Source organism: Ambystoma mexicanum, chromosome 3p (genome assembly GCF_040938575.1).
Source record: "Ambystoma mexicanum isolate Mex_15411 chromosome 3p, UKY_AmexF1_1, whole genome shotgun sequence".
Taxonomy (NCBI): Eukaryota; Metazoa; Chordata; class Amphibia; order Caudata; family Ambystomatidae; genus Ambystoma; species Ambystoma mexicanum.
Window position 1 is genome coordinate 899,879,813 of NC_090925.1, and position 16,672 is coordinate 899,896,484.

At 42.7% G+C, this 16,672-nt stretch overlaps 1 protein-coding gene across 4 annotated transcripts in view; it reads right to left on the minus strand.

The window, feature by feature from the left end:
* Positions 1–16,672, minus strand: part of TOX2 (TOX high mobility group box family member 2) — a 1,178,640-nt gene that overhangs the window by 304,751 nt on the left and 857,217 nt on the right. For 2 of the 4 annotated variants that reach the window (XM_069652135.1, XM_069652136.1), the window contains one exon: positions 11,105–11,344. The exons of the other annotated variants lie outside the window; for them this stretch is intronic. In XM_069652135.1, coding sequence (XP_069508236.1) covers positions 11,105–11,344 — 240 coding nt within the window. The remainder of the gene's footprint in view (positions 1–11,104; positions 11,345–16,672) is intronic. 4 annotated transcript variants of the gene reach the window in all.

Below are 16,672 nucleotides of genomic sequence, written 5' to 3' on the forward strand. Positions count from 1 at the left end.
GAGTCTGGGAACACAGACAGAAAAGGGTTTTTTGTTTTGAATTTCCTGCTGTTGTGGATTTCCACTCTTGCTAGGCAGTGTAATATAAAACAAATGGTCTGTAGAATGAAAATGCTGACACTTGTAATGTTCCTCTGCGGCCACAACTCAAAATGATTTCTTTTGGATTGTAGATTTGGAATGCAGAAAGGTATCTCTTCTACATCCCAAAGGTGAAGCCAATACTCATGAAAGTGTGAATGGGTGACCACCTAAACTTGTCCGAGGTTATCTGCTTGGTTAATATTGAAGATGAGGATAGAGTTAAAGCTCTTTATTAACAGCAACCATCATAGTGTTCAAATAAACATTATCAAGTGAACTGCATCTGCAAACCAGTCAAGCAATGAGAATTTCCATTTTCAATTTGATTGTAGTTCAGTGCCTCCTCCCCTTGAATTCCACACAAAATTTAAATCTGACCTGGGCTCCCACTACCATCCGAAAGAAATGCACTTTGCTTTTTCGAATTCTGTGGTGTGTGCTTTCCCCTACTAGGTCTATCTGCAATGCCAATCAGGCGATCATGCCTGGAAAGGCTACAACCATACAGATCAGTGATGCAGAATCAGAGGTCACAATAGACGAAATCCTAAATGGGAAACTCAAAATATTTGGTGCAAACGTTCGCAGGAATTCTGTCCATGAGAAGCAGGAGATGTTACATTTTACAGAGGTACTGCAACACATCTGCATGAAGGCATTGCCTCATGGATCAACTAAAAAGAAAAGGACCATGGTTTACTTTCACATCTAGTAGCCGGGGTAAATCATATTTTTCATTTAAGTTTGTCCCACTTCCTTGCCTTTCGTTGCCAGCAACATTCACATTCTCACATGTCCTAATGTCGGATAAGGACATCTTCTGGACTCGGCTTGGTAGTCTCATAATTACTACACCAGACCTTACCAGCTGGCCAAAAGCAATAAAATCTCAATTTCTTTTACTAACACCATATTGAAAACTCCTAATTCCACTGCAAATCCTTCAACGCGGGATGCACCACCTGCTCCAGATGCTTACCCAGATATGCAGCAACCATATCACAGCATGCAGGAGGGATTTGAATTGGTTAATACCAAATGAGATGACATAACTGGCAGCATTAACTCTTTACAAGCTAAAGTATTAAAATAGTGCGTGTAATTACAGAAGCGGAGACCAGAATTGTCCTAGAGGAAGATGGCCTAGCAGAAGTACAATCCAAAATTGCAATGAGTAAGGAAAGTAAAGCAGTAAAAATGAATGCGAGGATTTGGAATCATGCTCCTAAGAAAATAATATACAGATTGTGGGAGTTACGGAAAGTGCATCACAGGGCAGTATGGAGCAATTTGTTGAAGATTTAGTCAGGAAAGCTCTTGGAAACCGCACGCTTGCCACGGATTTCACAGTTGAGTGAGCACACTGATCACTAGCACCAAAACCTAGACCTCGGGTAGCTCTCCTACAATACTTGACCATATTTTGAACTACAGGGATCGTGGCCCACTAGTGAGTTATGCTAGAGAACAAAGTGATCTTTTTCATGGTTCCAATAAATCATTCCTCTACCCAGATTTCTCAGTGATGATACAACACGGGCGAAGATCCTTTTTAGGAGTCAAGAAACTTCTTAGTGAACGAAACATTAAATATGCTATGCTCTTTCCAGTGAAATTAGCTTCCAATTAAATGGCAATAACTACTTCTGGACTTTTCCAGAGGAAGCGGTATCCTTCATTGAAAGCAACATTCCAGTACCTCAGAATCAGACAATCAAATTAAACAATAGCCAATTTGCTGGTGTCATTGTTTCGGGCCACAAATATGTGAAAGACATAGGACATATTGGAATTATCATTTGTCATGGTGGCTTATGAATCCAAGTAAGTTACAACACAATTACTATTAGTAAATTGCAAAGCCAATGTGTACCTCTACTAGCATTTTCCCTGTATTTTCATTCAGTGTGAGTGAATATGAAGAATTTTCACAGTTTTTAGATATGTTTTTGGGATATACTGCGACAGTGACGGATGCAGTGGAGAAGCGGGGTTCATGTTTAAAATATACTTGGCATAATTCCAACCGAGCATCTATTGGATACTGTGAATGTTTTACCTATACCTATGACACTGGAGCCAGGAAGGGTACAGAAGTAAACGTCATGAGTTGGAACATTTGGGGACTAAATAATCCCATTAAGGCACTAAGCATTCAATTATACATTGAGTGACACAAAGAACAAGTTATGATGCTTCAGGAAAGTTATGATGCTTCAGGAAACACATGATGTCAACACTGTACATGACTATTTTGCCAAACACTGGGGTCCATATAGATACTACACTTACTACCCTACACAGGACAGGGGTGTACTCACATTGATGCAGACAACTTTGCAGTTTAGATGCATATACTTGTTAATAGATCCCATAGGAAGGTATGCCAAGATGTAAAATGGCCCCAATATTGATGATCCATATTTGTATACATATATTTTTTCCCAATAGATCACCTCCGAGGTAGATGTTGCATGGGGTGGTGACCTGAACACTATTTTAAATGTAGATCGCACAGATACTACAGGTAATCAATACGTGGGCACAAGCAGTATTGGTTGCTTTGGGAGAAATGAGCTAGGTGGATGTCTGGAGATACTTACACCCCAATACCAGTGAATACACATACCACTCATCAGTTCATGATATTTCACCCTGTATCAACTATTGGCTAATATTTCAACCACTGACTGGTCAGGTTTAGCACTCTACTATACTCTCTTGTACATTCTCAGACCACGCACCCCTCATTCCTGCTCTTTTGTTGGGATCTGACATTATGGGCAGAACACCATGGCGATTTAAGCCGTCATCCCTACTAGATTCTGTGTTTGAATCAGCCATGCTCGAACATATACAATGTTTTTTTTTAGATTGAATACAGCCTATTTCTTCCATGCCAACATTGTGGCAAGCATTGAAAACATGTATACAGGCACTGACATGCCCACAGAATTTGAGCTATTTAGTAATATTCATAGGGAGCTTAAGGAATCAGAGTTACGATTGATGCAGCTAAAAGAGCAATATGTGCCATTGTGTGCCCCTGAAATGCTAACAGCTATTAAAAAAGACCTAGATATGTTTCGTAAAAATGCTGAGAGGGAGCCACAATACATCTCTAGACCAGTAATGGCCAGGGAATATGTGGAGGCAGATATGCCCGGCAGGGCACTAGCCAAACTTATTAAAAATGAAATGTCTGATGGGTATGTCCTCACAGTGAGAAATTATTACAGAGAATTATGCACAGATCATCTGGCAATACTAGATACATTTCTTAAATTTTATGGATATCTCGGTGCATGGTTCTAGCAAATCAAAGGCACACAATCTAGAGTTTTTGAATAAATTACCTACATTGATATCTGCGGAAGCTAGATTAAAATGAAATGCTCCTCTGTCCTTGGATGAGATACTTGCTGCAATTGACATGCTCCCAAATATCTGATGGATATGATGGATTAGTTGCCGATTTGTATAAGTAGTACAGGTAAGCCCTGAGATCATATTTGCTCAAGTTACTGGAGTAGGCGATGGCAGTGAGCTGTCATTCCCAAATTCTCTGAAAAGCTGTGATTGCTCTACTACTAACGCCTAGCAAACCTTCAGCGAAACTTGGTTCATACCAAGCACCATCACTGCAAAATGTTAGTGGTCCATTTTTTTACTCGAGCATTAGCTAGTCGATTGTAGCCCCTGATGCCTTTTCTTATACATGCAGAACAGTCGTAGTTCATCCCTGGCCGATCTACAGCCCTGAATCTAAGGCGTCTATTCAATGATCTCTCTTTAAATTAACCTAATGGGTCAGCAACTGGAGCAACGCTTGATTCTGAAAAAGATTTAGATTCTGTACCCTGGAATTTTCTCTTTGATGTAGGGGAGCTAGGCTTGGGCGCATACTATATGTCATGCATTAAGCTATTATATCTCCAACCAGTTCCAACAATCAGGATTGGTACCAACTATTCAAAGAGATTCTCATTGGGAGGTGAAAGCAGGTCTGGCTGACCGCTTTCCCTCTTCTTATTTGCCCTGGTTATTAAACCGTTAGTCAGTATATGACGGTATAAACAAATTCACCAAGGAATACACGTTAGTGCAGACCCAGAAATAGTCTATTTAAATTCTGATGATGAGTTATTGTTTTAAGGAACTCATGGTGGCAACAGTAAAGACCGACACAGGTGATCACAGTTCAAGGGTATTTATTGAACAATAAATGCAGGGTGGAAAAACGCCTAAGCTAAACCTAAATTTAAGATGGGAGCAAGCATTGACCATCAAATGAAAAGGCAGTCCTGGTGGCGTCGTGTCAAAATAAAAGGGCTTATACTAAGAAAAACCTTTTGCCAATTCCTTATAACTAATTATAGAAAGAGTGTGGGATAGGGTTTCAAATAAATAAAAAAGTGGTCCAAATAATAAGTCAGGATGTCTCCCGTCCCCACGTTTTCAGTACGAGACAAGGTGGGACCTTAGGGCACAGCACATGCTCGAGCTTTCTCAGAACGAGCCAACAGTTCCATTCCAGCTATCAGGTTCTTGGATGGTAAAGTCTCTTTGCATTAAAAAGTCACTTGCCTTCAAGGCCTGATGTATCTAACAAACAAACACAAACAAAAAGTTATTTTCCACAGTTCACGTTGGGTGATGGCTTCCCCATTGGGTCCCTATCTTCTGGGCGTGACCCCTCACGTATCATATTCAACCAATCAATTGAACAGTTCCTTTCTCAAGGAACTTTGGGTGATGACTTTTCACCCCTGGAGCTCCCTCGACCGGGCTCGGACGCACTTGACAAGAGGGACAATTCACATCCCATCATCTTCCAATACCTCATACTTTCACAAGTCTTAATGTCTTTTTAAACAGTATTTCAGGCTTCATCTCTGATTGTCAGCTTCCGTCTTCCGGGTTCACTCTTGACAACTTTAACCACATACTGTTCATGAGCTCATTTCGCCAAACGGGATTCATTTCCCTTAGCTTCACAATCATCTGTCGGTCAAAGACTTTCGACGGTACAGAGGATTTTACAAGACCCCTGTATGACCACTTTGACCTCTTTTTGCCTCTTCCCAAGGGCTTCTGGTTCTGGTCGTTTCTACCATCAGGTAATCGGCCAGAGTTTCCTGCCTGAGCACCCACTGGTGCCAGCCTCCTCTGTTGCTGGTTTTTGCCCTCGTTCCACAATCAAATCTTTAAAAGTTCAAATTAGCCGTTGGCTACTTTTTGTTTAACACAATTTGGTTTCTTATGGATTCTCCCTTCGACTCGAGCCTGTGATGAACCGTTTGCCTTTCTTTATCCTTGGAATCAAGGTACTGCCCCCAAGACCAGCATCCTTCCCCAGCTTGGTTATCAGCGGAGGCGGATCTTGCGTACCGTAGACCTCTGCTGCAACACGCTCTAGCTATTGTTTGCAGTCTTATGTTTCCATCCGGTGGAGGTTTCACAGGCCTTGATCAGAAAGGGCAAAGTTACTTCTCTCCTTGTCAGCCTCTCGGTATTCGCCGTCTTTCGCCTCCTTTTGAACTGCCGTGCTGACTTAGCTCTCACGTTGTGTGGTCTGCCTTGCTCGTCTTGTGCTCCACCTTTTATTCCTGTGGGGAAGGGAAAGGGCTGTCAGGTGTGTGTGATTCTGGTTGATTGCCTGACTTTGCCTGACCCTTGTATTGGGACATGTCAGGTAAATGGTAGGATGGGGAAAAGGTAATGAAAGACGAGAGATACCACGTTTCACCCATCAGTGTCCCACTCCCACTCCCAAAGGACCCCCCCATCCAGGTGATCCTCATTCACTGGTCCACCCCAGGAACTGGATCAAATACCGAAGGCTGTGTCCTGGCTACCAGGATGGCAGATCCCGGGGACTAGCTAGGGAGACACTGTCAGGCTTCTCACATTGTGCATAAGTAACCCAGAGACCAATCTAGCACTATTAAAGGCAGATAGTATAGACTTTGGAGAATATTCTGGTCTATTAACTGGTTACATACTTAGGAGTGAAAGTATCCAGAAGCCACACCTTATTATATGCTGACAATACAGAATATACAATGTAGCAGTTTGGTAAAACGAGCTGAATAAGTGGAAGTCATTATCTATCTTATTCATGGGCAAAACAGCCTTCTCAAAATGGTAGGCTTATTTAGATTGGCTCGAATCCTAGGCCAAGTTAAATTATTTTTCATCCAAAACTTTTATGAGGGATTGTTCCCTTGAACTTTCCTGGATGAAGGTTAGCCCACGTTGCGAATCGCCGGATGTCGCGGGAAAAATATTGATGACAATCCGGCTAATTTTAAAAGAGAATAAATGTGCATAATGAAAGCTGCTTTTTTGCAAGGAAGATGTGAACTGAAGAATGTGGAGACCGTTATGTTCAAAGCAAGCTCATTGTTCATTTTCAGAGTGGAAACCAGCGCCGATATGTAACTTTTTCTTGAATCCGTTGGCTTCTGCCTGAATCACGGTCAAGGGTGCATGCTGAACACATGTCTCTGGAACTTTCTACTGGCTTACTGAACAAAGGGATGTGGGTTTTGATTGGCACTTGACATCACTGTCAGAGGTGGTCATTCCTCATACTTTCTTTGAGAAAACATACATTCATGGGCAGGTCACAGAAAGAGTTTAAAAAGAGCTGTCTCTCAGGCTAAGGCTCACTCTCTCTGCCTCTCTGGCTCTGGGTCGGTGTGCTGCATTTTATGACGGTGTAGGCAGGCTGGGGAAAAGACTTTGTGGAGTTAATTGAGGCTGAGTGGGAAGAAAAAGCTGATACAAAACTGTGTGGGCTCTCTCTATGGAGGCACGGAAAAAGAAATGACCACCAGTCTGAGTGGAGGGGGTCCTGGCTTCGCTCTGCGGAGGCACACAGAACCAAGCGTTGTTTTGGGTAAGATCCAGATTAACTGGTGCGAGTCAGAATTCTTCCCACTAACATGCAATACAAAACCTGCAATGTATATGTTAAAACTAAAATGGGCACCCCATTCGGTTGCATACTTGGGAGTGAAAGTATCCAGAGGCCACACCTTATTATATGCTGACAATACAGAATATACAATGTAGCAGTTTGGTAAAAACAAGCTGAATAAGTGGAAGTCATTATCTATCTTATTAATGGGCAAAACAGCCTTCTCAAGATGGTAGGCATATCTAAATTGGCTCAAATCCTAGGCCAAGTTAAATTATCTTTCATCCAAAACCTTTATGAGGGATTGGTCCCTTGAACCTTCCTGGATGAAGGTTAGCCCCCGTGGCGAATCGCGGGTCGCCACGGGGGCTAACCTTCATCCAGGAAGGTTCAAGGGAACAATCCCTCAAAGGTTTTGGATAAAGAATAATATCAATTGGACCAAGATTTGAGCCTATGATTTTGGACACAAATAATTGTGAATAATTGTGGAGGGATACCATTCGTTGTTTTGTTTTGAAAGCCCAGTTTTGAGAAAGGCCTGGATGGCCAAAACACGGGTCAACCTGAATAGGCATATGTTTTTTAATAATTACAGGTCACAACAGACCTTGAATTGAACTTCTTTTTTTTAAACCCTACGGGTTGAATTTGAATATCTACTTGAATTATTTTTTGAGGGGCCTGACGCAGCTTTAGAGTACCTTTTTCAGTCTATAATAATGTACTCATCCTACTAATACCCCCTAAACTCTAACCTATCCCATTACTAATATTCAAGGCAGCTCAGTCCAAAGCCCTGTGGTGGAAAAATGTTGATGACAAGCCGGCTCATTTTAAAAGAGAATAAATGTGCATAAAGAAAGCAGCTTTTTTGCAAGGAAGATGTGAACTGAAGAATGTGGAGACTGTTATGTTCAAAGCAAGCTCATTGTTCATTTTCAGAGCGGAAACCAGCGCAGATATGTAACTTTTTCTTGAATCCGTTGGCTTCTGCCTGAATAACGGCCAAAGGTGCAGGCTGAACACATGTCTCTGGAACCTTCGACTGGGTTACTGAACAAAGGGATCTGGGTTTTGATAGGCACTTGACATCGCTGTCAGAGGCGGTCATTCCTTATTCTTTCTTTGAGCAAACATACATTCATGGGCAGGTCACAGAAAGAGTTTAAAAAGAGCTGTCGCTCAGGCTCACTCTCTCAGGCTCTCTGGATCGGTGTACTGCATTTCCTGACGGTGCAGGCAAGCTGGGGAAAAGACTTTGTGGAATTAATTGAGGCCGAGTGGGAAGAAAAAGCTGATACAAAACTGTGTGGGCTCTCTCTATGCAGACAGACGGAAAAAGAAATGACCACCAGTCTGAGTGGAGGGGGTCCTGGCTTCACTCTGCGGAGGCACACAGAACCAAGCGTTATCTTGGGTAAGATCCCAGTAAAAACGGAGGTGTGTGCCTGCTATCTGTGGGTGCATTTTACAAACAGTCGCAGACTGGAAAATTGTTTTCAAATTCTTAAACGTAGACAGCAATTTTTCATGTGTTTTTCACAGTTCATTTAACAAGCTTCAGATATAAAAGAAGGTTTATAGCTGCCAAGACTAGTGATAAAATCCAAGGGCAGTTATAACAGTGCTCTGGCTGTCTGTTGCAAAGAAGGGCGTTTGAAGCCTATTGTATGGAAAAGCTATTGTAAACGAAACGTGTTCATGATAATGTTTATTTTCAGTTTTGAGTCACAGGGGATGTCATGAAAAAAACCTCAGTGCATTACACATGTTTTAATACTTTGCATACATTCTAACTAATTATAAAAATAAAAAAGCAAGTCAGCCTCGATCTGTTTATTATGTGTCCTGGTTATTTGTGCTAGCATCTAGACAGATGTGAAGCAAGTGGTTATTGCATTCGACCGCAAGAGGTATTTTCATTTTACTGCATGTGGTAAAACAACTGTCTCTGTGAATGGGCTCATATCTTAAGGGGCTGTTACATAGATGACAGCATTCAGGTGTCCTGGTAAGTGTATTCTGAGATATCGCCAGACACACCCCAATTACCACATGATAATGAAATTGTGATTTAGGGTGCACCAGGTGCGGTTTTGGCTTACCGCTTATGGTCCCGATATAAAAATATCAGGTAATCTTATGCATTTGGGGCCCACCATAATACCGCTCATGCCGATTGTGCATGAAACTCCCGGAAGTTGAGGAAAATATGGACTTTGATTTGTGATATGTTTCTTTCTATCTCTCCCTTGCCCCTCCTCCAAAAGTTGCGATTGATTTACAAGTTAGAACCTTAGATGTTGGTACAATATTAATTTGCTCACAAAGGATAAATATTCACAGGCAGACTTAAAAAATAACTTGTTTGTATAAAGTGTGATTGCTTGTTCTAGTTGTACAGTGCGTTTACTTGGTTGATACAAGGTGTTATTCGTACCCAAATCAAAGGTCATTTTACTGACTAAGTATTGAGGAAAAGCAAGGCAGCCTTGCAGAGATTTCTTCGCCTAATGTATTAACTCACTAAGATATGTTAACAGCAATATGCACCTATATATGTCTAGGGACAAAACCTGTACACTGGGTTCCTCATCTATTTAGAAGACATGATGCAACATCTTTCAATTATATTTGTTAGCTCTTGTCTTATACACATTTGCGTCAATTTGGGAGTGCGTCCCCAGACCCACAAAGAGTGGAAAAAGCAGAGTGTTTATATATTACAACTGTTTATAGGTGTTCACTTTTGCTGCGATGTGCAAGTAACCCGAATATGTTCTTTGTTGTGAATGGGCTGCTCAAAGAATCGGCACGGCCAAATCCACTAAATATTGTGAATACTTTTATGTGCAACATGTGCAGAAAACAGAATAAAAGTGCACATTTTGCATCAGAGCGGATAAATAAAGCAGAAATCTCAGTACAGAAAAGACTTCTTACATGCAGTTTAACACTGATCTGTGCTGTTGGCCTGTAAGAAGGGTAAAACATGTTTCCCGCAGCCAGTGCCCGCCTTAGGGCAGGGCCAACGAGTCGACCGCCTGGGGCACCATTAGCCCCACGCCGCGCCAGCTCGAGGGAATCTTTCAAGGTCTCCCATGAGCTGGCATGTGGGAGAGGCACGGCAGGACCCCTATTGAAATGAAATGCGCCCCGCTCTCGGGAGTGGGGCGCATTTACTAACAATAGGGCACTGATGCTTTTGCATGGGCGCCTATTGAAAAATGTGGCAACCCCCACGCCCCTGCATGACATCACGGAGCGCGTGGGGGGAGGTGTGTCAAATGTCTGTCTTGCTGCTCGGGGTGCTGCTGCCGCTAAGGCTGACCCTGCCCTCAGTATTTCTTATTCAGAAAGGGACACGTACTAGTAGGCACTCCTGTGTGGCACTTTCACCTGCGCTTGGCTGGCTCTGTCACAGGCCAAGCGCTGGGCAATATACACAGCAGACTTCTTCCTGCCCTGCATGCTTATGCTGACCTGCCGCAGGATAGTTTGCATTTTTTGTGCCGCCCTCAACCCCCCACTTGCAATGTGGAAACAGCAATCAGGCTTGGCTGTCAGACGCATGCGCTTGCACCCGGCCAGCCGTCTGAACGCAGGACCCCTTGGCGAATGGGGGAAACTGTGTGCAATCCCTGCTGGTGGCAGGATTTGGCAAGCAGGTTGCTGATTGTACCCTGCTTCCAGCTGTGTGTGTGAATCTGGGCCACAGATTTGGCGTTCCATACATTCCCTGTGTCGACCCCATGCTGGGCAGAATAGTCCAGTTTGGGGCCAAAGCAGAAAAATGGCGACTGTGCTTCCCTAGGCCTCAAGTGTGGCCCTATTCGAACCCCAGTGGGTTACCGTAACAGAAAGGTAAGGATGTTCATGTGATTGGAAGCAGAGAAAACAAAATGCACAGTAGCAATACGAGAACAAACTAAAATGTGATACCTGTAAATAGTCTTTGCATTTCTAGACCCCCCCCCCAATCTGAAGAAAACACATATCATGGTTAAATGTGCACTGCAATGCGCGGCTTCAAGGACACTGGAGTGTCTAGCATTCTGTCATGTCTGTCAACACAGGCACTTCTGCACATACCTTATAATGGGAGTCTGTCTCCTCTTCCTGGGTGGAGCTGGAAGGAGACGGTGTAGCAGATTTACTTCCGGGGGGTGATGGGGACCCGTGGGTGACAGCACTTCTCATACTCATCTGAGAAATCAGTTGTGACTGGCTCAGGGCACCCATGTGACAGGGCAACATCCCCGCTCGATTGATCAGGGGGACGTGATGGCTGGACTCATAGGCAGTCCCTTCTGAATGCAGCATTTCCTGGATCTGGGGTTAGGAGAATATTGCTTTTTAATGAACGAATGCCTTGTAGCGGCTGCATAAATAGAATAACTTACAAGTGCTGAATATTGTCAAATAAATAAATAAATTCAATTCAGTATTTATGAGACCCTGAACCTTTATTCTCAGGGGCAGTCTTACAAATTGTGATGAATAGATCAGTCAACTGGGTGTCTTCACCCTTGTGTGCATGCCTCGATAGAATGTCCTCGGCCACTGCCTTTTTCATATTGTACACATTTATTTGTTTATTTATTTAAAATGTGTAGAGCGCAAACTAAGCCCCAGAGGCGGAAGAGCCATGAGGGAGCGAGAGAATGTATGACAGGTCAGAGGCCCAGAGAGGCTGCCAGGGCACAACATGTGTCTCAGCGGTTCTCAGAACTGCCGGGAATGGCCTCGGTTCCCGGAAGATGGGGCCCTTCCTGGGCCAATCATAGCCCAACATCCATGGTTGCACCTTACAATCTCCATAAGAGTTTTCACAATTGCGTTTTCCCTCAATTAAACCATTTTAATGACCCAGTGTTGAGCTTTTACTGAATGTTCCTACTATTTGATACAGTATAGCCCACTTTTCGGAGAGAGTGTTGTTAATACCACTCGTGGTATTCTGTACTTAAATCTATATGTCAAATATTGCCCAATAGAGAAAGCGGATGAAAAATATCACTGTCAGTAAATGCATTATTGGCAATGGAAATGTTATTACCGCCGGACATTTCCATTATAGAACAATGTAAAAGTGAAATGAAGATCAGCTGCTCTCAGATCAAACATCCTAATGAGCTGTTTCAGTCTGGACAATGCATGTAGGTGTTCAATGCCAGGGGCCCCCATGTCTTCCCCGGAAATGTACATGTTATGGGCTCTTGTAATGTATGGTACATTTTTACCCCTGCCAGTATTTATATAGTTTCTGGGAAAGCAAGAAAACATGTGTTCCTTTGGCTGTATTTTTACCACTGGCTGAACGTACCCATTTGGTGGTAATTCCATAATGAGAGCAGTATTGCATCATATCTGCAGTGCATTCGTTAAAGCCATGAAACCACATTCTTACTGCTTTTTTCAAGACAACACAATAGTGGTATCTTAGCTCTCCGCATTCTGTGTTATGGCATTGGGGCACAGAATCTGGAGCGAAACCCTGATTTCGTTGGCATGCGGGCATGTATTGTGCAACAAATGCTGCTGGCAGTAAATGACTTCAATGCTGCCACTGGGTGGTTGCCTGTTGGATATTGTGATGGTCATATTTCTATGGTAAAGGGCATAATTGAGTAAACTGTGCTCACAGTGTTCATTTCTGTAATTTAAAGGCCCACAGTAAGAGCAAGCAATTCTTTGGGTACCTTGCATGCTTCAATCAAATGTGTACTTTCATTAGTCATTAAATAGAAAGACTGTCATGCAGGTGAATGATCTCCTTCAAAATCAGGTTCCATTCATATCTACTTTTCGAAGGAATGTGACATGATAATCATATTGGAAAACTGTTATAATGGAGAACAGAGTTAAGTCTAACGTCGTGACACGGGAGCTGATCTGGCAGGTGGCTAGGCAGCTATTAAACCATAACTTTTTTTTATATGGTGGCCACTGGTGCAATTTTACTATTTGGTATCCCTCAACGCTACTCAGTCCATCACCCTTGAAAGGATGACAGACTGGCCCAGCCCTGCTGAGAGTGAACCCTGTGACTTAGATATTCATAAAGGACTTGGGAGTACGCCCTTAACTCACTGAGCTATCTTTCCTAGTTTAAGATCATATGTTCATATAATTGAAGGTATCCTAATCCTTTCAATTGGAGGCGACCTTCCTGAAGCAAACAACAGACTTTACACAGCAAAGCTTAAACCGAAATAATGAAATATACCAACACACACTGGAACAGTCAATTTGAAGTAGGAGTTGTGGTATTTCAACCAGTCGGCATTCGAAAGGAGAGTCATTGTTACTCACTGTGATCCGAGATATTAGGTTCTAGGGAAAGGGTGCAGGTGTTCGGTCTGCGAAGCATGCTACTGCCCATCAATCATCAGCTATACTGATGTGGTACGTCATAAAGGGAGCATGACCAAACACAGCACCTGTGGATCGCCATTCATATTGTGAGCATTGCAGGCGATTGGTTCTGCAAGACTATCGCGGAGCCCAAAAGGAAAGCTTGGAGGAACGCTTCAAGAATGTGTCTGACAGGGCGTAGACACGCAAGGCATGCACGCCCAAGCTCGAAGACAGCCTCATGACCATCCAGCATAGATAGATCACTCTGATGCAGGCAATTACCACGCAGCGATCCTAGTATAAATAGTCCATTGGTACAAAGACATTGGTCAACACGACTAGGATGTCTAAGGAACTATAGCAGATACACCACTTTAATGTGCATACTATGCTGGAATTTGCTAGAGCTTTTTATTCGAGATCAGCTGAAAATGTTCATTAGCACAGAGTTAGGCATTTCGACAGACAACACTAATATTAACGTCTGTGCCGATCAATTGCCAGCTGAAACATTATCCTCATAGCATCTGAAAACATTTCAATGTAGAGTCAGACCTGGTCTCTTAGGGATCCAGTTACTTCCTATGGGTTATTTCCTCAGATTCTGAAAGGGCCTATTGCACTTTAATGGTGTGTGAACACGTGTTCTTCCTTTGTTGCAGGTTTTTTTGTATAGTCAATACAGATACCAGTTGCACCCATCAATCGCTCACCGGAATTCCCTTTAAGTAGACATTCAAATGGATCAGGTCCGTGAGAATCTACACCAATTTCTACAGTGGAAATATTTGGGAACCTATGTTGTCTAAGTCAACGTCCCCGATGTGAAGTCGCCAACAAGCTCCTCCCCAAGATAACACAGGGCATTTCAGTGGTGAGAAGGAGCAGGGTTCTTGTTGGTCAAATGTACTTCAAATTTGATTGTCAATTGGTTGGATGCAGACACCCTGCATTCAAATGGCTAGATGCAGTAGCATCCATGAAGCTCAAAGACCTTGAATGGAACATTTTAACAAATCCTCAGGATTCAGCGCCGCTTCAATTCCTATCCCATAAAGCCTAAGACTAAACAGCAGCAGATAGCAGGGCAACCCTGAAGCAACGTTAAGATGCGTTTCAGCCAATGCAGTTAAATAGGAAGTCTGAACAGGCCCTATAGAAGCACAAGCACATTTTGATGATTGGTCTGAAAGTGGTCCATTAGGGCATGTTCTATTTTATTGGACAACACCATATAGTGACATTGTAAAGTATGAAGTCATATGTCTTGTAGAGATTGCCTGGAACATTTTATTTTTTTCTGTCAAACCCTGTACTTCTAAATGGTGGGTCGCATGTGAAGATAGTTGTACGGATCTATGTGAATTGAATGCATTTTTTTTTTAACAAAAATATTTTTAACGAAACGAAAATACTGAAAAAATACACATTTTTTTATTTGGGGGGGTGTCACCCCCGAAGCCCCCTGTTTCTCTAGGATTATAACCCGAGCTCAAACACCCTCCCCACTCATTTTAATCCCTTACCCCACCCACAATATATATTTATAATAAAGAATTTGGTGTTTTTTTCTGTATTTTCTATTCAGTAAAAAAGTTATTCGTTAACATGTATTCGTTAATATCACTGGATCCCAGTTGTTGATGTTCAATCTAAAGATACAAGAGCCCCTGTGTTTAATTGTAAGAGTAGTTTTCCTAGCACTCTGCTTCTCTGGGAGAAGATGTCCCTTGCTGCTCTGGATCACACCGACGAGCAGCTCATAGCAAACATCGGGGCATGATAGGAAGCACCAAGAACCAAGGTCCTGTTTCTTCTTGTTAGTACCAACAATGCAAAGGTAGATATGAATACATTCACTGCCCAATGTCCCATAGTGAAAAGACAGCACACATATTGTGTGAACATTAATACAGACCAATCGAATAAATGAACACAGAAAATACAAAAGCAAACTTATTTAGATAAGAAATAATATTTGAAATAAACGTGTAAAAGCCCTAGCATAATATGCCCCCTCATCCTTGCCCCAGGCCTTCCTCGCCACCCGTGCCCACCAGCTCTAGCGACCATGCATATCTAGAGACACTGTCTGACCGGCTGGCACCAGTACCACAGCATATCCTGAATTATGTACCTTTTTGTCCCAAAGCTGGTGCAAATCCCCACTTCTCTCACCAGGGGCCAGATAACAGAAGCGTTGCACTGGTGCAAGTAAAATTGCACCGCATTAGCAGTGGGGCAATGTTTGCAACTAGTGCAAAAAACATGCACTTTCAAAGCATTTTTTAACCAGGGCAAAGTTTGCCCTTATGCTAATACCATTCCGTATTAGCAGTAGGGCACACTTTGCCCTGGTGCAAACATGCATTGAAAGTGCATGTTTTTGCACTATGGCAATTTTTGCCATAGCGCTCATACCATGTAAAACTGCCCTTGTCATGCTGCAAATGTTTTCTAATATGCCCCCAATGTTTTTTGCACTAGGACAAACTTGCAATTTTGGACTTGCACTGGCATCAGGAGAGTAAGTGGAATGGGCAAAGCAGTGTTTGCAAATGCAAAAGGTCTTGCTGCACTATTGCTGGCATGTACAAGGAGTTACAAAGAGAAAGGTGGAATGGCCCAAATGTTCCCAAAAACACTATGGGCCTGATTTACAAAAGCCTTTTCCTATGGGGAAACCCCATTATAAAAGGGTTTGTAAATCAGGCCCTATGTTTCAGAAACTAGTATAGCAAACTCGTTTTGCAGTTGACCACATCTGACCCTTTACAGACCAGAGGCAGAACTCTAGAACTGGATTATCTAGTATCTAGAACATGCAAGTGACCTGATTTGACCGCAAGACAAATTGACCAGAGAAAGGGTTGGATATCCTCTTATAAATGATAATAATTGTTATTTTATAACGTGCTTCATACCAACGTGTGGTTTCTAAGCACGGGATCGGAATTCGAACCTGTGTTACGCTGCATTGTCTTGCTTCCAAGAGAAATGCGCTGCCCCTGCGCTATCCTTCCTCCCCTGCGGCTTCAACAGCTTATGCAAGAGCTCTCATCTGTGCATGTGATGATTAAGCAAGAGCCGGAGGAGACCACATAAAACCACTCTTGCGGGCCAGGGATTCTCTCCGTTTGAACCTGCTCTGCGCTACCTGTTAGGGGGGGACTCAGTCTATGTACGTTGGGGTTTACTATCATCAACTCTGAGGACATTTTTAATGGAAATTGTCTGAATTGGAGGTTCTTGCATTTTAAATTTGTAATGTTTTTATAATGGTGAAATGATGTTTATTTT